Raw genomic sequence first — 21,621 nt, forward strand, 5'->3', positions numbered from 1 at the left:
TAGTCTGTATATTATGTGAACAAGCTGAATAAGGATGAGATGGTATATCTAATTCAAGCTTTGCAAATTGGCATAGCTTGACCTCTATATCTTCTTGGGTGACTCTCATGCATTATAGGTAAACCTAACAGGTTCTCTTTATGTTTCAAGGCTATACAGGTTTGGATCTAAAATCAAAATCTATGAAGTTTGGGCCAAAGACAAAGAGGTGGTACCTTAAAGAGAAGCAAACTGTCTATACCTATGTGGCTTTCAGTGAGAATCCTATGGGAACCAGACCACTAGTTGAATATATGGACCAAGAAAGGGGATGTTTTGGAGAGACAATCTCCCAAAGGTTGCATAACTGAAGCTGATTGAGGCATGTATTCAGCTAGGATATTAAATTTCCTGGGGGCAGTCCTCTTTTTATGTTGGAAGATGACAAGTGGAGTTTAATATGTAGTTTACTTAATATGGAGATGTAGAGTTTGTGGACAAAAATGAGTAAACAAACAACAGTCTAACCATATTGTAAAGTTTTGACTTTGTCTCAAGAAGTTCTATGAGAACCTCAAGTACTTGCTATGGAATGATCATGACTATTGATGTTTTATATTCATTACACAATCATCCTCCATTTAGAAAGTAGTAGGATGGGTAATTAAAACCTCTTTTCATTACACAATCATCCTCCTTTTAGAAAGTAGTAGGAGTAATTAAAACCATTTTTCATTTATAAAAAATCCCTAAGCTAGTGATCCTTGATTGGCTTGTCACTCTTATTCATATTTAGACAAAAACCACTCTAGAAGTGTAAAGTTGTTAAGAAAAAAGTCCTCAAGAATTGAATTACGAAAAAGACAAGGGTAATTTCATGTAAGCAACTAAACCTCATGTTGCTCTTTACTTGTTAAAATTTCTTAATTATGCCAAAAGCATGTAATAGGGCCCAACAACATCGACACAATGATGGTTATTCAATTTACATGTTAAAAGTGTAACTTACAAATGTACTTTGATACCTTGAATTGCTAGGTCCTTGCTTTGAAAAGCTTTACATCATGAAAAGAGTAATAGCAATGTTTGAGGTAGTATGTGATGCAATTTAGCATATTAAGGATCATGAAAACATTTTGTATTAAGATACTAGAAGTTTGCTTTATCTTGTTTTAAGATTCATGCACAAAACACTTTAGTCTTTTACTTTTCTTTTGGCACCGAAAAAAACCTTGATTTGATCTTTGTAGATTGAAACTTGTAAAAAGTTGGTGAATTACAAGCATTCCTACTATTGGTCAATAGGGATAAATGCACAAAACACTTTAGTCTTTTACTTTTCTTTTGGCACCCAAAAAAACCTTGATTTCATCTTTGTAGATTGAAAAGTTGGTGAATTGCAAGCATTCCTAGTATTGTTCAATAGGGATAAATACACATATTGATAAAGTGCATCTTTTCATAGTGTCAATATTTCAAAGAGTAAAGTAGGTTCATTAGTCATCCTACAATGTATCATTAGTTATTAGATGGAAAAATAATAATGTGTTGATTCATTATACGAAAGAGTTTAGGACAAAATGGGAAATGACTAGATTAGAGGTGTAATAAGGACTTGTATTTGTTTGTTGACTTGTACAAATGGTGGCGGTGTGGTTAGTTGTGTGGGTGTTAGGGCAGGCTGCCCATCAAATCTCCCCTTGGTGTGGGTGTTAGGGGAGGCTGCCCATCAAATCTCTCCCTGTGCAAGCGATGGCATCTAGTGTGTAATTCCAAATTTTCAGCCAAGGAGAAAAAAAAAACTTAGACCTATAAAATACCAGAGAAATAGTTGTTTGGGGTGCCATGTTATAGGACTTTTGTATTAAGACTGTTTATTATGGGACCAAAATTTTTGTTTGCTATTACTTAATTAATGACAAGACTGTTTAATATACTAATGAAACGAACACACCCGTGAAGTTGTGGCTTGTGTGCTTGAATTGTTACTCTGCATGAAAAGGAACATCATTGTAGGCTTGCAATGCCATATACGGCAAGCTTCACCCTTCATACAAGATTGCCGAACACTTTGAGCTTTGTATGGCTATTGCTATGGCTGTTAGACTGCGAAGATAAGAAATGGTTCTTGGTCGGGAGAATTAGTTCACGTTGTTGTTGTAGAAGAAGACCAAACAAGGCAACCAGAAACCACCATCTCTGCCCTTCCATAGCTTATAACACTCAGAGAAGCTTCCCTGCTATCAGGAAGAAGAAGGAGGTTTTTGCAAAGGCTTTCTAAGGAGGACTACTTCACAGAAGATTAGACTTTGAGCGCTATCGCTGTGACTAGACTGTGAAGATAAAATTTGGTTCTTGGTTCGGAGAACTAGTGCGTCCATGCTCCACATTGTTGGCGGAGAGGAAGACCAAACAAGATAACTACCTGGCACCATCTCTGCCCTTCCGTGGCTTGTAACACCCAGAGAAGCTTCTCTGCTAAAAGAGGTTTTTGCAAAGCATATCTGCTTTCTTAGGAGGACTTGAGAAGAAAGACAATTTCCCTTTCTTGACCTATTTTGTGTATCACAGTCTTATGGCTATTGCCAAGGCTGTGCTGGACACATTTTGCGGCAGCAACAGGCATGTCCAGGATGCTGAGCACTCTCTGGATGTCAGCTACCAGAGCTTCTCTAGTGACCTCCTGCCTTCCTTGGGGGCCAGTAGCAGCAGCCATCTTAACCTTCACAAACACATCATTTCACCATACGACCCGCGCTACAGGTAAGCCCATCCTCCTCAACCTCAATGGAATTTTTGTGACATCTTGTCTCATGAATTGTCACATGCACATGTGCCCGCCCGCTTGCCTGCACGCCTGCACAAGACAACTATTGTTATAGTGGATGTGTCACCCTTTCATTGCATGGTTTTTTATAGCTCCTTTTATTTTTCTTTACAAGCCCATGGTCAAAGTGTATCACTCAGGCCCCTCTAAGTGCAGATGTTCTAGCCACAGACATGGGTTAGTGCAATAATAGATACATAAATATATAGGTGCATGCATACATACATACATACATAATACATACACATGTATTTATACCCGTACAACATACATATATATACATACACACATTTACATACATGATTGTGGTCCATTCCGAGCAAATCTAATACAAGCCCTGTTTTGTTACAGGTTGTGGCAAAATTTTCTGATAGTTTTGGTCGTGTATTCAGCTTGGGTGTCTCCTTTTGAGTTGGCATTCATGCAAGACATGCCAAAGCATTTTCTGAGAGTGGATTATGTTGTCGATGCATTTTTTGCGACAGATATCATCATAACATTCTTTGTGGCTTATTTGGACAAAAGAACATACTTGCTAGTTGATAAACAGTCTCGCATAGCTTTAAGGTACTTGTTTTTGTTTTTGTTTTTGAGTCTGTGTTCCAAGGTTTTCTACGAGAACATGACTCTGACGTTGTTCATAGCTAATCATTTTGTGCCAAAATAGCACTTTTTCATTTAATGACAATGATGATACGTTGCACACCATGTTATCGCTGAATTTATACCAGAGGACAAGAATCCATATTTCACACATTGTATCCAGCAACAGCCCTGCAATTTTAACCTGATAATGCTAAGTCCAAAACAGATCCGCTGCAGGCACACCTTGAAATAATCTGTATGATTTTGAATGCAAAGCTAACTGGGAGCAATTGCGGCAAGCTGTAATCTAGGAGAATATGACAGAGGTTCATTCACTGGAAGATGAAGCATGATTAACCTCCTTCATTTGTGGTCTTATCACTTTACTTCCAGAGTGTGAGTCCCCTGACTCCCGTATGATGTGTTCCACAAGTGATCTCCCTGAATTTTAGGCGGGGGACAAGACCGAGGCCCTTATTGCATCACAGTGCATCATTTGATATTGCCACTCAGTAGCAAAGACTGAGAAGTAGGAGGTCTGGTTTCCATTCTCTCTTTTCCGAAAAGCGTGGAGCCTTTATAGGCCATTTTTGGCCCCCTCTTTGTCATCAACAAGAGGGGGCATGGGCTTGTTGACTCCACAAAGCTATGAGAGGCTAACCTGTTGAGGTAAGGGGCTACGTTGGGTAGTTAGAAAATGGAATGACATTCTACCGTCAAGACAACCCTAAAGTGGTTTCTTGAGTGGGGTTTTGACTTGGGCTTGTTCTCGAACTTTATGGAGCATGTGGGGTCTAGGGAGCATGAATGATCCTTAATTATGACTGCCATTTTGGTGAATGGATCAAGAAGATCCAAAGGCTGCTATCTTCCCATGGAGTGTTGATGAGAGGTGGATGTGGCTCATGGCATCTATTTGGATGTTCCTTATGTAGGGATTATGTCCTTAATTTTAGTGTCTGCACATTTGTTTTGTGGGGAAGAGGCTGGGCGCAGCAAAAAATCAACAAGGTATCTCTGTTTAAAATGAAATGGGGAAGAAAAAATGGAATCTAAAAGTTACTCTATGTAAAAAAAAATTGACTACCAAAATTGCTACAACTCTAGATAAAGGTGAAACTGAAACTGCATGATAGATTAACAAGAAGAAATGTTACTAATGAAAGGGAGACACCTTGAGGCATATGAGAGCTAAGGCTTGACTAAAATACCAGTAAAGTTGTTAAGTTTAAGGGGTAATACAAAAGGGTATATACAAAAATCATGTCGGGTGTCAAGAAAGTTTTTATGCAGTGTTAAAAAGGATAATACTTGTGCAATGTCTCCATACTTACGAGCTATTCTTGCAAGTTTGTGATTATGATATCATGGATATAATTCTAAATTATAATTTTCATGGATGAGCTATTTTTCAAATGATGTTGTTGTAAGATAGTCATTCTAGACTCAGGTTGGAGGAGGGGTCAACGAATACTTTTTCTCCATCCTTGGACCTCATCACATGAGAGGGAGGGAGTGGACGCCTCAAAGGTGTACTTGGTTGTAACCCATCTCAGGTCAGCTCTCGTTTGCTAGACCACGCTTAATGATCAGAGATAGAGCACACAAAGCGTGTGGAAACATAAACCTCAGCTGGTCACAATGGAGATGCAGTCAGTTCTCGAGTACTGTTCACTTTTGAGGAGCTAGATGTGAGAGCTCTTTACGCCTTGCCAAGGAGCAATGCCCAGGATAGGACGACCAATCCCTTATACTCTTTCTTTCTATTGTCCTTGTGTGGTATGGATATTACCTGGCTTTCTAGGGGAATTGGAATCTAGGTATGATGCTTGAGTCATTCTTAGATGGTCTTATCTCGAAAGGAGGTGATAAGACCCTCGTTTCCCAATGGAGACCAATTACCTTGCTTGGCACTGCTCTAAAATCTTGGTCAAGGCCATCAGCCTGAGATTGCGGCACTCAGATTGTATTTATGCAAGGTAGAACCATATTTGTTAATGATTGCTCATTTCGGCAAGTGGTGGAATGGGCTAAGGAGAGCAAACAGTCCCTTGCCCTTCTATTGCTCAATGTTGAGAATTCATACGACAGGATTGTCTCGGGAGGGCCGTCATAGAGCGTTTGGATTCTCAGAAGCGTTAAAGAGGAGTGTCTTCTCTCTACTGTGTTGCTCATAGTCCTATTCTCATTTAGAGGGCACTCTTAGACAGTTTTCAGAGGCGTAGATTTGTTGAATTTTCACAAGCTAAAATTAGGGTTTTCTGTAGATTAGGATTTATGTGCAGAGAGTGAACAGAAATGCACAGAGAGAGAGAGTGTTCGAAAACGTGCAAGAGAGTTATCTATTAGATTTCTCATCACATGTATATACAAGAAAAGTCATATGTTGACTTTTTGTGCCATGTATATTTGGCCACATCATATTTATTTAATAATACACTATGTGCTAATACTAAGGTACACTCAAGAGTGTGTTCCCATGCACTTATTTATCCTAACCCCCTAACACATTTAGCATTACTGAAGGTGCATAAATCCTACAAATCCCCACCGAGGTGATAATGTGATACGTACAAAGTAGTAGTCGCAAGCAGATCAGTCTTCAAAAGATAGTAAGCCTAAAGCTTTGCGAAAAGCTTCAAACTTTGGTCGAGGAAGTCCTTGTAGGTTTTAGAGCTGCACTCCACAGGTCATGGCTAAGGGGGATGGAAGACCTCCATGGTGTCTGTGAAGAGAGAGAAGAGAGAGAACAAAGCTCTTAGAGAGAGAATATTGCACGACTCAATGAGATTCTATTGATTGATATAAAGAATGAATGCGTACAATGCTTTTGTAGGCCTTAAGCCTTATCTTTTGACCCAAACAAATCACACACACACACACTTTTTTTTTGGTAATATCCAGTGCAGTATATTTATATGCTCATGAATTTACATGATGGGAGGTCTCCGAAATGGAGAGTATCCCAAAGATCAGAAACATAAAAAGAAAAGCTCTATGCAAGAAGCATCCATATCACCCTCATGGCAGGCATCATATAAGGATTGCCGCAATGAGGCTCGGAAAGATTCATATGACTCGTGATTCTGCTGACCCAAGTATGCCAAATTATGCTCACTCCAGATTGTCCAAAGAGCCCAATATCTCACCCAAGAGAGAAACAGTGAGTATTGAGACAAAGACCTCATAAATCTGCCAAAGAGCCAGAAATGTTTCCCAAATTTGTGACTCGGGAAACGGAGCCGAAGATAATCTGAAATTCTCCTGAGGAGGATCCTAGAACACGGGCAGTGCCAAAGCAAATGAAGAACAGTCTTTGAAGGAGCCTGACATCTTAAACATGTGGATGGTGAAATGCGACGTTTAGCAAGTGTGACCCCCACTGACAATGTGCCTGTCATACATCTCCAAAGAAAAAGTCTTTGTTTCAATGACATTTTACACTTCCATAACATCCTAAGATTCTTCGGCCACCATGAGAGGGGCTTCCTTATATGCCACAGAGAATTAGCATGTTGCTGAATCCATGGAGCAGGAAGAAGCCTGTAAGCTTTGATGGAGGTTAAGGCGGGAAGAGGAACAGGATGATTGCATGTAGCAGAGGGTTGCAATTGCCAATCCGTAAGCCTGGCTGGCTGTATGTATCTAATTCCCAATTTCATGAGATTGTATGCCCGAACAGGTTCTTGTAAAGCAAGTGGAATGTCGAAGCTGGCACTCCAATGAATACTTTCTTTCCTCGTTGAGTTTGTCCCCGAGCAATTATCAAGAGCCCATTTGACCTTAGAAAGTACTTGTTTCCAGTCAAGTATCAGAGCAGTAGAGAAAGGACAGCCAGGTATCTCTCCCTACAAATCTCCCAATGACAACCTCCCAATGATCAATAATCCAATGACCATAAGCAGAAGTCCTCATGTTGACACACATGGATGCTAGCATACAAGTCCATGGCTGTTGTTGGCGGAAAAAAGCATGCAGCATAGTCGCCTTCCTTGCAAGTACATGATATCTTATATTGAGGACATTAAGTCCACCATGCATCCTAGGAGAGCACACCATTTCCTTGCAAGTACATGATATCTTATATTGAGGACATTAAGTCCACCATGCATCCTAGGAGAGCACACCATTTCCATCTTCATCAGTCTCAATGCTTTCACAGCAGTTTTTGTCCTCCATAACAACTCCATAGCTTGAGACATAAAGGCTGAAATATCCCTGGAGGACCAATGCAGCAAAGGCAAGTAGAACTGGACATAGGACATTACAATGGACTGTACTATTTTGAGCCTGACATGAAGAGGCCAAGTAGAAATCTTCCAGTATTCTAGTTTATGTTGAAGTCTTTGGAAGATCCATTTTAGCTGCTGCTTCCTGGTGATATGCCATCCTATGGGATATCCCAAATGCCTGATTACATCTAGGTGTTTTATCATTTTTCCTCACTTGTATTTTTCCCCATTTTTCCTATTTTTTCTGTGGCATGGGAGGCAGTCTTGTAGTGGCAGGAGGACCTTGATCTTGGCCGACTGCATCTGTGTTTACACTGGAGGTGGCCAACTGTTTTGCACAAGTCGTGGACCTTCTTGATGCTGGCCGACACCCCCTGCTGCTGGCAGACTGTACACTTCAGCAGGTCGTGGAGTATGTGGTCCTGTCGGCTGCCCTACAGCAGGCCGACTGCTGTTTGGGCGCCATATAAAATGGCCCCACAGCTCCTTGCCACTTGTGTATCATTTCGGGATCTTCTTTGTGTATATAGAGCAGAGTTACACCGCCTCTATCTCTCTCTCTCTCTCTCGTGCTGTTGTTTTCTGCATTGCGTTTGCTCGTGTTCCCAGATTTGGTCATCATCTCCACTGCGTATTCTGACAGCGTTTTGGGGAGAAGTTGTGGCCACTTTTGTTTATCTCATAAACTGCTCACTCACGAAGGCGGTTGACGGGCTTACAGAGGAGGCATTTTTTGGACATAAGCCATCTGTATCAACTTTTTGTGTCTTTGGTTGTGTTGTGTTTGTTCATGAACTAGATAAGAAGCTGACTACACTTGCTCCTAAGTCCAAGAGGATGATTTTCACAGGCTATAGCTTGAGATCCAAAGGATATTGGTTTTGGGATCCGGATGTGGAGGATATTATCATATCTCGAGATGCTCAGTTCAATGAGACATTATTTGGACATGATTCTTCTTCCATGTCTTCTTCTGAGCAGATTTTGGACCCATTTCCAGCCGATATTGGAGAGTTCTCTCATCTACCACAGCAAGCTTCTTCTCCCGCAGTGATTCCGGTGTCTTTAGCACCAAATCAGCCCACTGTACCCTCTGTTTCAGCCCTGTATCTGCTGTGTCCAGCCCCTTACATAGAGCTTGATTGCCTCCTGCATCTTCTCCATTAGTATCTGCAACCTCTCCATTATCTTCTCCACATTTGGCTGCTTCTCCTTTATCCACTGCTGTCCTCGATGCGTCCATTTCAGCAGCAGTACCTTCTTCTTGCATGGTCAGGCATGTGCTCCGTCTTTCGGACTTCGGAGATATTCTCGGCTTGCTTCTTTCGGTCATACTATGAATTATGCTCGTATGAGTACCTTACAGTATATTGATGAGCTCGAGACTCTCGAGGAGGCCCTTGCTTTGCCGCAGTGGTGATAGGCTATGGAAGCAGAGATGTCTTCTATTGAGCATAATAAAACTTGGGAGTTAGTTCCACGCCCATCACATTGGAAGGTCATCGGTGTCCACTGGATTTTCAAAGTCAAGTTTCATTTTGATGGTACTTTGGATAAGTACAAAGCTCGCCTAGTTTCTCGTGGTTATGCTCAAAAAGCTGGCGAGGACTTTGATGAGATGTTTGTACCTACAGCCAGGTATACTACCATTCGGACTGTTTTAGCCTTGGCTGCTCATTTTGGATGGTGTTGGGTATAAAGTCCCAGTTTCGCCTCCGGACCTTGATCATCGCGTAGCTCTTTTCGAGAGCTTCGCGGCCATATATTTACTTGTACATTTGGCCCCCATTTGGGCCTTGTAACGGCATTCTTTGTATTTGGTCCGCCGGGCGCCCCATAAGTTGGGCGCCCGCCCATACCCTTGTATCACTATAAATACGAGGTCTCCCTTGAGCCTCATCAAGACAATCAAGATATTCTTGAGCATTGTGTGAGTTCTCTCTCTCTCTCTCACTCTTCTCTATCTCCTCTGCACTTCCTTGGCTGCAAGCTCTTCTGTTTGAGTCATTCTCCTCCAACAACTGGTATCAGAGCTATGGAGGGAAGCTGTATGCAGAAGCTATGGAGTTAGAGGTGTCTTCCACCAATTGACTACGGGATCGTCTGCGTTTTTCGCGTCAAACACCTCCCTTCTATCATCAATCTGGTGCGTTTTTTTTTTTAGAGTGCTGCTCTTTTCTTTTTTAACGCAGGAGACTGTTTTGCTGTTTTTTTTCTTGCTCTTCCCTCTCCTGCGTTTTCTGCTCCACCCTACGCTGCCCTTCTGCTGCGTTTTCCTCTCCCCTGCTGCTCCCTTTGCTGCGTTTCTGCTGCTGTTCTGCTGAAAACAGCAGCGTTTGTTGTCTGGTTCTCTCCCTGCTCAAGGGCTGCCTTCTGTACGGCTGCCATCAGCAGCTGCCAACGCTGCTGCCAGCAGTCCCACGACCACCAGCAGCAGCTAGGGCTGCAGCCAGCAGTCCCACGGCCACCAGCAAGCAGTCTGGGCTGCAGCCAGTAGCCCCACGGCCACTAGCAGCAGCCGACGCTGCCTCCAGCAGCCAGGAACTACGAGCAACCCCCAAAGATAGCAACATACTGCCCCTCGGCGGGTTTACATCGACATCCGGTGATTCTCTTCCGCCGTCTCCTTCACCTGAAGTTGTTTCATCAATCTACGAGCATCCTACAGTCAACCCATATCTGGTACATAACATGAAGTGTCAGTTTGATAAGTCATGGCGTCTACAAGTGATCTTAAGGGTCTACTAGAGATTAAGAAGTTTGCAGGCACTGGGTTTGATCTTTGGAAGGTGAGGATTCAGAATATCCTCTATCTGCGGGACTTGTGGTGTCACTTGGGACAAATCCCAACCTAACTTTTGATGGAGTCAGGGGTGCTATTCTCAATGAAGATATCCGGAGGAAGACCTCAGAGACTAGCGGTTCTGCAAATGTCTCACGAGGGAGGACGACCAAGCGGGGAAATACTACTACCAATTCAAAGGGTAGAAGCAAGAGCAAGGGCCAGCAATCTGATGTTACATGCTACCAGTGTGGTCGTAAAGGCCACAAGAAGCCAGATTGCAAGTTTTACAAGATGGAGCAAGACCGGAAGAAGAAATCCAGTCATTCAAATGACAAAAAGAAGGAAAAAGAGAGTAATTCCAGCAAAGCAGAAGAGTTCGAAAAGGACAAGAGCAAGGCCAATGTGGCCTCTGGTGTTGTCATAGAGGAACTGTCTGACTCAGATGATGTGCTATGTGTTTTTTCTGCTAATGCTCTTGATGTTCATAACTTGCATGTCACAGAACCAGATGCTATTCATGCCTTGATGTATAAATCTGATATGCTTTCACAGACTTGGATTATTGACACGGGTGCCTCTTTTCATGTAACTCCTATCAAGGAGTGTTTTGCAACTTTCACTGCAGGCTCCCGAGGAAAGGTGTTCTTGGGGAATGATCATGCTTGCAATATTGAAGGTATGGGCACCGTGAATTTGACTTTGCAGGATGGTAGTGAGTTTGTGCTGCCAAATGTGAGGTATGTGCCTGGTTTGAAAACCAGTCTCCTGTCTGTGGGCCAGCTTGATGCCTTGGGATACACGGCCATATTTGGAAATGACACATGGAAATTGACCAAAGGCACAAGGCTGATTACAAAAGGATGCAAGAAAGGAACATTATATAGCCTTCATGGTCAGGCTTTGTCTGGTAAGTTTATTGCTTTTGCAGAGGTACGCTCCCACATGGAGCTTTGGCATAAGAGACTTGGCCACATGAGCCATAAGGGTCTCTCCATTTTGTCCACCTTGAACAAGTTTGATGCAAAAGGAAGCAAGCTTGATTTTTGTAATGATTGCTTGTATGGGAAACAGAATAGGAGTTCTTACTCCTCTCGTGACTCTCGCAAGGCTGAAAAGTTGGACTTGGTCCACTCTGACATATGCAGCATGCCCATTAAATCTAAAGGTGGTTCAAAGTACTTTGTGTCTTTTGTGGATGATCACTCACGAAAAGTATGGATCACTTTGTTGAAATCTAAGGATGATGCTTTTGCTGCATTTCAAAAGTTTTATGCATTTGTTCATACTCAAACTGGAGTGAAGATTAAATGCTTACGCACTGACAATGGGGGTGAGTTTGTTAGTACTAAATTTCAGAAATTTTGTGATGATAATGGCATTAAGATGGAACTTACACCCCCCTATAGCCCCTCTTCAAATGGTGTGGCTGAAAGGTATAATCGTACACTGTGTGAAAGAGTTCGATGCATGCTGTCCATAGCTAATCTCTCTCAGGATTTTTGGGGAGAAGCCTTGAAAACTGCAGTTTATGTTTGCAATCGATCTCCACACACAGCTTTGAAAGGTGGAATCCCTGAGGAGGTTTGGTCTGGCAAACCGTCCTCATATGCCCACTTACGCATCTTTGGTTGTGATGCATTTGTGCATATCCGCAAGGAAGACCGGAACAAGCTTGATGCTAAGTCCGAGAAGGGCACCTTCGTTGGCTACGGTGATGAAGGTGAGATGGGCTACCGTGTGTGGTTGCCATCAACCAACAAAGTGGTTCGCAGCCGGGATGTTGTATTTTATGAGGCAAAGCTGCTCCGTAATGTTTGTGCCTCTCATGGTGATCAGAAAAAGGTCAAATTTCAGCAAGGGCAGCCACCCATTGATGCTGAAAATGAGCCCCAGGATGCTTCACAAAGGGCTGAAGATAATGAGTCCGTGATATTTGAGCCAGAAGAGGTTGGACAGCCGCTTCATGCTCCTGGAGGTGTAGGGCAGCAACCCCTATATGCTGAAAATCAGGCTGTTCGTGAAAACCCGCAGCCTTTTGATGCTGAAATTATGATTCCTCCCGATATTGACCCCCAACCAGCCAATGATCATTGGGTACGGAGGTCTACTCGTTTTCGGAGGGAACCTCAACGTTTTGATCCCTCTTTACAACATGTCTTGCTTACAGATGAGGGTGAGCCTCTTACTTTCAAAGAGGCTAAGTCTTGTGAACTCCGAAACAAGTGGGAGCATGCTATGCAGGAGGAGATTAAGTCTCTACATGCAAATGATACTTGGGATTTGGTTGAGTTGCCCAAAGGAAGGAAGGCTATTCCTAACAAGTGGGTGTACAAAGTCAAGACAGTTGACGGCCAGCCTAAGTATAAAGCCCGCCTTGTTGCTAAGGGCTATGCTCAGAAGGAAGGGATTGATTTTCAGGAGGTCTTCTCTCCTGTGGTCAAAATGACCACCCTTCGTGTTTTGTTTGCTCTCACTGCTGTTTTGGATTTAGAACTGTATCAGATGGATGTAAAGACAGCTTTCTTACATGGTGATTTAGATGAAGAGCTGTATATGAAGCAGCCTGAAGGCTTTGTCATTCCTGGCAAAGAACATCTGGTTTGTAAGCTGAAGCGTAGTCTCTATGGGCTGAAACAAGCCCCGAGGCAGTGGTACAAAAAGTTTGATGCTTTCATGCTTAACCAAAAGTTTAATCGTAGCCATGCAGATCATTGCTTGTATACTAAAACTGATGCAGATGGCAGCCCAGTGATACTTGTGCTGTATGTTGATGACATGCTTCTTGCCGGGAAGAATAAGAGCGTTTTGGAAGCTCTTAAGGACCAGCTGAAGTCAGCTTTTGCTATGAAGGACTTGGGTTCAGCTGAACATATTTTGGGTCTTCGGATTAGACGGGACAGAGCACAGAAGTTGCTTTTCCTCTCGCAAGAGAAGTATATCCAGAAAGTCCTTGATAGATTTAACATGGCTGATTCTAAGCCTTTGGGTGCTCCATTGCAGCCCTATGTTAAACTATCCAAGGATGATTGCCCAAAAGATGATGATGCAGCCAGTACTATGCGTGGGATCCCTTATGCTTCTGCTTGTGGATCTCTTATGTATGCTATGGTTGCTACACGGCCAGACATTGCTCATTCAGTGGGAGTAGTCAGTCGTTTTATGTCCAACCCGGGCAAAGCACATTGGGATGCTATAAAGTCTATTTTGAGGTACTTGAAGGGGACACAGAAGAAATGCCTTATGTATGGTAAAGGTCCACTTGAGGTGCAGGGTTATTGTGATTCAGACATGGCAGGTGATTCTGATACCCGCAAGTCTACTAGTGGGTACATCTATACTCTTGCAGGTGGTGCTGTTTCTTGGTGCTCTAGACTCCAGAGGATAGTAGCACTTTCTACTACTGAGGCCGAGTACATCTCCGTCACAGAGGCTTCTAAGGAGGCCATTTGGTTAGCACGCCTTGTCACAGAGTTTGGATTGCCAGAGAGGGCTCCGGTCCTTGGTTGTGATAGCCAGAGTGCCATATACCTGGCTAAGAATGCCATGTTTCATGCTCGTACCAAACACATTGATGTACGGTACCACTTCATCAGACAGGTGCTAGATGATGGCTTGGTCAGTTTGGTCAAGATTGGCACTCATGAGAACCCTGCAGATGCTCTCACCAAAAGTTTGCCAAAAGCACAGCTTGATATGTGTCTACAGCGGGTGGGAGTTACATAGCTTAGAGGAGCTTCACTGGCCCTTTAAGTGGGAGGTTGTTGGGTATAAAGTCCCAGTTTCGCCTCCGGACCTTGATCATCGCGTAGCTCTTTTCGAGAGCTTCGCGGCCATATATTTACTTGTACATTTGGCCCCCATTTGGGCCTTGTAACGGCATTCTTTGTATTTGGTCCGCCGGGCGCCCCATAAGTTGGGCGCCCGCCCATACCCTTGTATCACTATAAATACGAGGTCTCCCTTGAGCCTCATCAAGACAATCAAGATATTCTTGAGCATTGTGTGAGTTCTCTCTCTCTCTCTCACTCTTCTCTATCTCCTCTGCACTTCCTTGGCTGCAAGCTCTTGTGTTTGAGTCATTCTCCTCCAACAGATGGCCTGTCTTTCAGATGGATGTTAAATCTGCCTTTTTGAAAGGAGATTTAGAGGAGGAGGTATATGTTGAGCAACCTCCAGAATTTGAGATTCAGGGACACATATGTATCATGTTTATTTATTGCGGAAGGCTCTATATGGTCTCAAACAGGCACCGCGTGCTTGGTGTTAGAAGATTGATGCTTTCTTGATTGGCTTTGAAAGAGCTTATCCAAATTCAAACCTTAATGTCTTTCTCTCTGATGGTGATATTTGTATCATTGTACTATATGTGGATGATCTCATCCTTACAGAATCTGCTTCGCAGTTGGTCAGTCTTAGTCTCAGCTTTCAAAGCAGTTTGAGATGACTGATCTTGGATTACTTCATTACTTTCTTGGTCTTAAAGTGTGGCATTGTGATGATTGCATTTTTATTTCTCAGGAGAAATATGTGCGCAAATTGTTTTCTCTTTATGGTTCGACAGATTGTACTCTGCTCTCTTGTCCCATGGATCCTAGTTCCAAGCTTTCAAAGGATGATGATTCTCTTTTGGTTGATTCTACGGAGTACTGGCAGTTGGTTGGTTCATTGCTCTACCTTAACAACACTCGTCCGGACATCTCTTATGCCTTGAGTATTCTCAGTTAGTTCTCCTCTGGGGCTCGACAGTCTCACTAGCAAGCTGCTTTGCGGGTTCTTTGGTATCTTCATGGCACATCAAGCTATGGTATCACTTATGCCAGTGGTTTTTATTTGGTGGGATTCATAGATGCTGATTGGGCTGGTTGTGTTAATTCTCGGCGATCTACTTGTTTTCGGCTTGGATCTGGGATGGTTTCTTGGAAGTCTTAGAAACAGAGGAGTGTTGCTACATCATCTATTGAGGCTGAGTATAAGTCCTACCTTCTCTCCGTGACTGAAGCTCTGTGGATTCATCAGATTCTGGAACATTTATGTTGTGCATAGGATTCTCCTGTCACAATTTTCTCGGACTCCTAGAGGATTGTTGCTTTGGCATAACCCAGTGATTTGTGGTCGATCCAAACATATCAAAGTACATTATCATTTTGTTTGAGATTGGATTGAACTTGGTCTTCTTTGCGTGTTGTATTGTTCTACCAAGGACAACCTTGCAGACCTCTTCACCAAACCACTCCCTTGAGCTTTTTGGAGGTCTTACTTCAACGTGCCGGCGTTGGTCTGCCCATCTGGTGTTGAAGAGGAGGTGTTGGAAATATTGTTCATCCCTAGATGGACTCCTTGCATGCTTGTAGTTGGCCCATTTATAAGGCTCTGCATTGCATATTTTTATGCTATTTTTTGCACCATTTTTTGGGATCATTTTTAGCATTTTTATGGACTTATGTGCTGGTCGGCTTGTAGGAACTAACTGACCAGCTCTAGAGGCCCTATATATTAGGTGCCTCAGTCCTCTTCAATTTGTACATACCAGCGCTCACGGGCCTCCCTTATGCTGCACCTTCAATCGAATTCAAGTTCTTGATCATCTGCAGTCTACTATCTACACATATTTGCTGTTTTATTCTCTGTTTTCAGATTTATAGCAGTAGCACATAAATCTCACATAATTTTCTTCTATCTTCTCTTCTTTGCAACCATTAACATAAAGAGATGAGAGTGTCAAAAGTGCGCAGCGGAAGTGAGAGCCATTGCCACGGAGTTTTTTCGATCTGTCCTCACAGGTGTCCCAGTATCTCCACAGATGGTGGACGCATGCGAGAGGGTCTGGCGACATACGTGGGAGGTGGTTCCCCCTTCTCTTCGGTCATTCTTATTGACACCATTTACTGCTTAGGAGTTGGCGGAGGCATTGACGACACTTCCTAGGGGCAAATGCCCGGGGCGGACGGGCTTCCAGTCTCCTTCTTTCTCGCCATTGGGACCTCATTGAAGGTGGCCTTCGAGCTGCCTTCAATGAGATTATGATCACAGGTACCATGTGGAGATATAGAGCTCGTCTAGTGAGGCGGTGGACACTGATGACCCGCCTGGGGGATAGGCTCCACACTTACAGTGATTAGGTCACCACATGGTATTGGATTACTGCAGAGACAGTATGGCTTGGACATGTTGTCCAAGTATGGTATGACAGGCTGTAAGCCTATTTCTGTGCCATTGGATCAGAATGGCAAGTTGAGTGCAGATTCAGGAGAGATCTTGGAGGATCCTACTATGTACAGGCGCATAGTAGGAAGTTTGATCTACATGACGATCACCAGACCAGATTTGAGCTATGCTGTTGGGTTGGTGAGTCAGTTTATGCAGGTTCCACGGAAACCGCATTTGGATGCAGTGAGACGCATACTGAGGTATGTGAAGTCTACTTTGCATCGTGGACTATTCTATGAGACTGGGACAGAGATATGTGTACATGGGTACACAGATGCTGATTGGGCTGGTAGTATCTCAGATAGAAGATCTACCAGTGGATTCATGTTTTCTTTGGGGAGTGCTGCTGTGACTTGGAGCAGCAAGAAGCAGCCTACGGTTGCTCTATCCAGTACAGAGGCCGAGTACAGAGGAGTTGCTATGGCAGCATGTGAGGTAGCTTGGTTGAGAAAGCTACTTGCAGATTTGGGTCTATCAGTGGATAGACAAGTTGTCATTTTCTGTGACAACATTAGCAGTATACAGTTGGCCAGGAACCCAGTCTTTCATGCTCGTACGAAGCACATAGAGGTCCACTACCACTTCGTCAGAGAGAAGGTCTTGGCAGGAGATCTTGACCTTGTTTCTGTCAGCACAGAGGATCAGGTAGCTGACATCTTCACCAAAGCATTGGGTACAGAGAAGCTCCGCAGATTCAGGGCTTCGCTTGGTGTACATGAGATGGAGTTGAGCTCGAGGGGGAGTGTTGAGATATCGAGCTCGTCTAGTGAGGCGGTGGACACTGATGATCCGCCTGGGGGGATAGGCCCCACACTTACACCACTGGCATGGTTGGTGAGATCTTGGGTGATATGCGGCCAGTGGGATGACAGGCTGTGTGACAGCCATTCTAGAGACTGGCATAGTTATAGCGCCAGCTCATTTAGTCGGGTTCACACTATAGAGAACTCGTGTATGTATTTGGTTGAGTACCTTTCATATTGTGTGTACTCTTATTCTTGTATATGGTGTGTTGAGTGTTGAGTAGAGAAGAAGAAGATTTTCAGCCTCTCACCTTGTGTGTTCTCTATTAGGGTTTTGTGAGTATGTGTGTGTGCTTGCAAGAGCTCAAGCTCTCTTTCCCCCTGCAGCTTTTCATACCATGTCAGAGAGGCTCTCAGAGGGCTTGATTCACTTGATTCTCAAGGAGGGTGGTGACAGATTGGAGATCCGGCAGTGGAGACCCATCACTCTTCTAGGGACAGCCTATAAGATCTTGGCCAAGGCCATTAGCAGGAGACTTCAGCCTTTTCTCCTAGACTTGATCCACGACACTCAGATGGGCTTTGTTTAGGATCGGAGCATTCTGGACAACATCTTTACCTTTTGGGAGGCGACAGCTTCGGCCAAGATGCGGCAGCAAGGCCTCATTGTGCTACTCCTAGACTTTGAGAAAGCTTATGATAGGGTGGATTGGAGCTTTTTGGAGGGCCGGATTGGATTCCCCATGGAGTGGATGCGTGGAGTCTCAGGACATTACTTAGCCTCACACAGCCAGGTTCTCATTCATGGAGCCCGTGATGACAGATTCCTCCTCTCCCGCTTGGTTAACACAGAGCCGTCCTCTGGCACCTTACCTCTTTCTATTCGTTGCCAACGCCATGAGTAGTTTTCTCTCCGACCAGAAGACTGGGCTTCAGGGATTGCATCTTCCCCTCCGCATGCAGGAGGAGTTGCTGAACTCAAAGTTTGCAGACGACACAGCAGCTTTCCTTGTAGGAAATGTGGGCAATCTCCAGAGATTTGCGGAGGTGATCGAGATTTTCGCTGTGCATCAGGAGCACAGATCAACTAACACAAGTCGTATGGTTTTTGGGTATGCTCAGCACCCGCCCCAACTTGTTGACCAGTTGAGGATTTCCAGTGGATCTGGAGGGGCACTCCAGTTCGTTATCTTGGTTGCCAGGTTGGCATTGATATCTCTCCTGAGCAGCAGCTCGCCCCGCTTCTTTTGAGTATTTGGAAGAAGCTTCTATATTGGAGCTTGGCGAGGCTCTCCCTGGAAGACAGGGCGGTGGTGGAGAATGAGGTACTTCTTGCCACCATGTGGTACATCACTTCGTGCTGGGCCTTTCTTAGGCATGTATTGGCCAGGTATAGCGATTGATCCGGAACTTCTTATGGGCCGGTAGTGATGGGAGGCCAGCCAGGGCCAAGGTGGCATGGAGAGTGATCATTCAGCCACGTTGCAGAGGGGGGCTAGGCCTCATCGACCCTGCTATCCAGAGCCGCGCCTTGCTGGGAAGCTGATTGTTAGAGGCCTCCTTCCTGGTGCTGAGCTCGTGAAGGATTTCCTATTGGCCTAGATTTTAGCCTGCACTCCGAGTCTTGGGGGTCCATGGCTGCAGAGTTCTAGATGGATCTTCACAGAGATACGAGCCGGTAGTTTTAGCCATTTTTGAGGACAGATTTGCAGCCAGTTTACTTCGTGCTTGGGATCATCTTAGGCCTGCCCTCAGACAGATAGCTCTAGTTACCTTAGAGGAGCGGCTTCGGCAGCCTTTGGTTTGGAACCCCCTGATCCGTTTACCCAGTGGCCACATGCTAGGGGCCATAACACATGTTTCTTGGGGTGCCTTGAGCATGGGACCAGCCAGATCTCTTGGAAATTGGATCGCCCACAGGTAGTTACCGAGGGAGGTGCAGGAGAGAGGCCTAAGAGGGATCCGGGGTAGAGATAGGCTCAACATCGACATTGACTCACCTATCCCTCAGGAGTGGCTGACTCCCCTAGACCCAACCCCCCCAGTGTGGCTAGGCTTGTTTATTAGACACGATATCCTCGCAGCGGTCCACGGAGTAGATGAGGACAGTGGTTTGCTCACTTTTTCTATTGGATCCCATGGCAGACTAGAGAGATCTCAACTTCCCTTGGAGGATTTCAGTGGACTGCACCTTGCAGAGGGTGAGGGTGATTGGTTTTCGGGCATGGGAATGGCACATTGATCCAGCACCGGCCAAGGTGGCCAGGGAGAGATTATGGCGGCTATGGATATGGGAGTGCCGACCTCTCACGTGCCTTTAGTGGGACCTGAGAGAGTGGACTTGGCATGATCTAGTGGATCGGGAGGAGACTCTGGATGCCCCCTTCTTTGCATATACTATGCGGCTAGGCCGCAGGATCTAGATGCTTTAGATAGATGGCACACCGGCATCAGCAACACATTGGCAGTCTCAAGGCCTCTCAGAGGGTTTCCTTTCAGATTTCTGGAAGAGATTGTGGGACAGCTTTCGGCCTAGATAGATCACCCTCTTTCTTTGGTTGATGGCACATAGGAGTTTGGCTGTCGGTACTTGGCTGGCAAACTTGACTTTGAAAATCCGTTTCACACCAATCACACGACGATGTAAAGGCCGTGGCACGAAAGACCAAGTGTGATTCCTCTCAATAGAGGACATCTCTGCTTCCATGGCTTGCTGTCACTGTGGCTGTGAAAGTGCCTCCTCTGGACTCTCAAGCTCATCGATCTCCTGGAGAGAACTCATGAGAGCATAATTCACTGTGTGATGAGATGTGGAAGCCCGAGATAAACGGCGAGGTCCAGGGGTGGTGGTAGAGATCTGGTTATGGAGTTGTGCATCAGTGAGACCAGAATCTCTAAAGAGTTACTGAACCCATCGAGGTAGGCCAACCTTCCTCTCAAAGCGTGAAGAAGAAGAAGATCCAGCTGCAGTAGAGGACTCATCCAATGCTGCTGGGCGGGGTGAAGAGGTAAGCACTGGTGGGGGTAATCTCGGAGTCAAAGTAGGACTTGAGAGGGACTGGGAGCTGCACAAGCTGGTGCAACAGGAACTGGTGACTGTAAAGTAGCAGCTAGCACCGGGGTTGCAAGAGGAGGAGGAGGAGGAGGAGGAGGAGCTGGTTGTGGAAGAGGTATAAGATCACCAACATCTGCTGGGAATGGATCATCCAGAAAATCTGTAGATGCATCAGGTGGAGAGGAGTCGATGCCAAACAAGCTCTCATCAAACCGAGCATCAGGGAAAATTATGATGTCATCAACCTCTGGATCCCAGAAGCGATACGCTTTTGATCTCAGACTGTAGCCTATGAAGATCATGCTCTTTGACTTCGGTGCAAGTGTGGGCCTCTTCTGATGTGGGACATGCACATAAGCAACACAACCGAAAACACGTAGATAAGAAACAAAAGGCTTGTGTCATGTAAAAGCCTTCTCCGGAGTCATCCGCTCAACCGCTTTTGTGGGAGAGCAGTTAATGAGATAAACTGATGTAGCCACAGCTTCACCCAGAAAGCAGGAGGGAGACCTGCATGATGCAACAAAGAACGAGCCATCTCTTTTACAGTCCGGTTCTTTCGTTCCACAACTCCATTCTGCTGAGGAGTGTAAGGAACTGTGGTCTGTCAGTGAATGCCCTTCGACATAGGGAAGTTATCATACGGTATAAACTCGCCACCATTATCAGTCCAGAGAAATGAAATTGTATCCCTAGACTAATTTTCCACCAACCCGATCCAAGTCCTGAAACTGTCAAAAGCATCTGACTTGCGAGCCAGAAAACATACCCAGACTTTGTGAGTGAAATCATCCACAAGAAGAAGAAAATATCGAGTCCCTCCAAGAGACTCAACCTCCATAGGTCCAGCAAGGTCTGCATGTATAAGCTCCAGTCTTCGGGTTGCTCGATGAGTGACCGCCTCTGGAAACACATCTTGATGATGCTTGCCCATCATGCAGGATGAGCAAATGTGTGAAAGAGATGTGAGCTGAGGTAGTTCGTTTGCTGGGAATGGAACTTCCGTAAGGCAGCCATGGGTACATGACCGAAGCGAGAATGCCACAGAGAAGTATGTGCCTTAGAAACCAAAGCCATCAAGGGGGAGAAAAGCTGATGAATATGTGAGTCAATGCGAGGGATCTGGGAAGAAAAGTTGGTGATCTTGTAGAGACCCTCATCATGGACTCCATTGGCAACAACCGAGAGAGTCTTCCTATCGATCACTT

General features: G+C 44.7%; 1 protein-coding gene across 3 annotated transcripts in view; it reads left to right on the forward strand.

The window, feature by feature from the left end:
* Window positions 1-1,816: 1,816 nt before the first annotated feature.
* Window positions 1,817-21,621, forward strand: part of LOC147616752 (potassium channel KAT3-like) — a 190,067-nt gene continuing 170,262 nt past the window's right edge. Inside the window, exons 1-2 of one of the 3 annotated variants that reach the window (XM_086777811.1) lie at window positions 1,817-2,742; window positions 3,158-3,373. In XM_086777811.1, coding sequence (XP_086633937.1) covers window positions 2,555-2,742; window positions 3,158-3,373 — 404 coding nt within the window. In that variant the 5' untranslated portion in view covers window positions 1,817-2,554. The remainder of the gene's footprint in view (window positions 2,743-3,157; window positions 3,374-21,621) is intronic. The other 2 variants (XM_086777812.1, XM_086777813.1) reach the window with 2 other exon arrangements.

This window comes from Cibotium barometz, chromosome 38, assembly GCF_041138505.1.
Source record: "Cibotium barometz isolate CiBa-2024 chromosome 38, ASM4113850v1, whole genome shotgun sequence".
In the NCBI taxonomy this organism is placed as follows: Eukaryota; Viridiplantae; Streptophyta; class Polypodiopsida; order Cyatheales; family Cibotiaceae; genus Cibotium; species Cibotium barometz.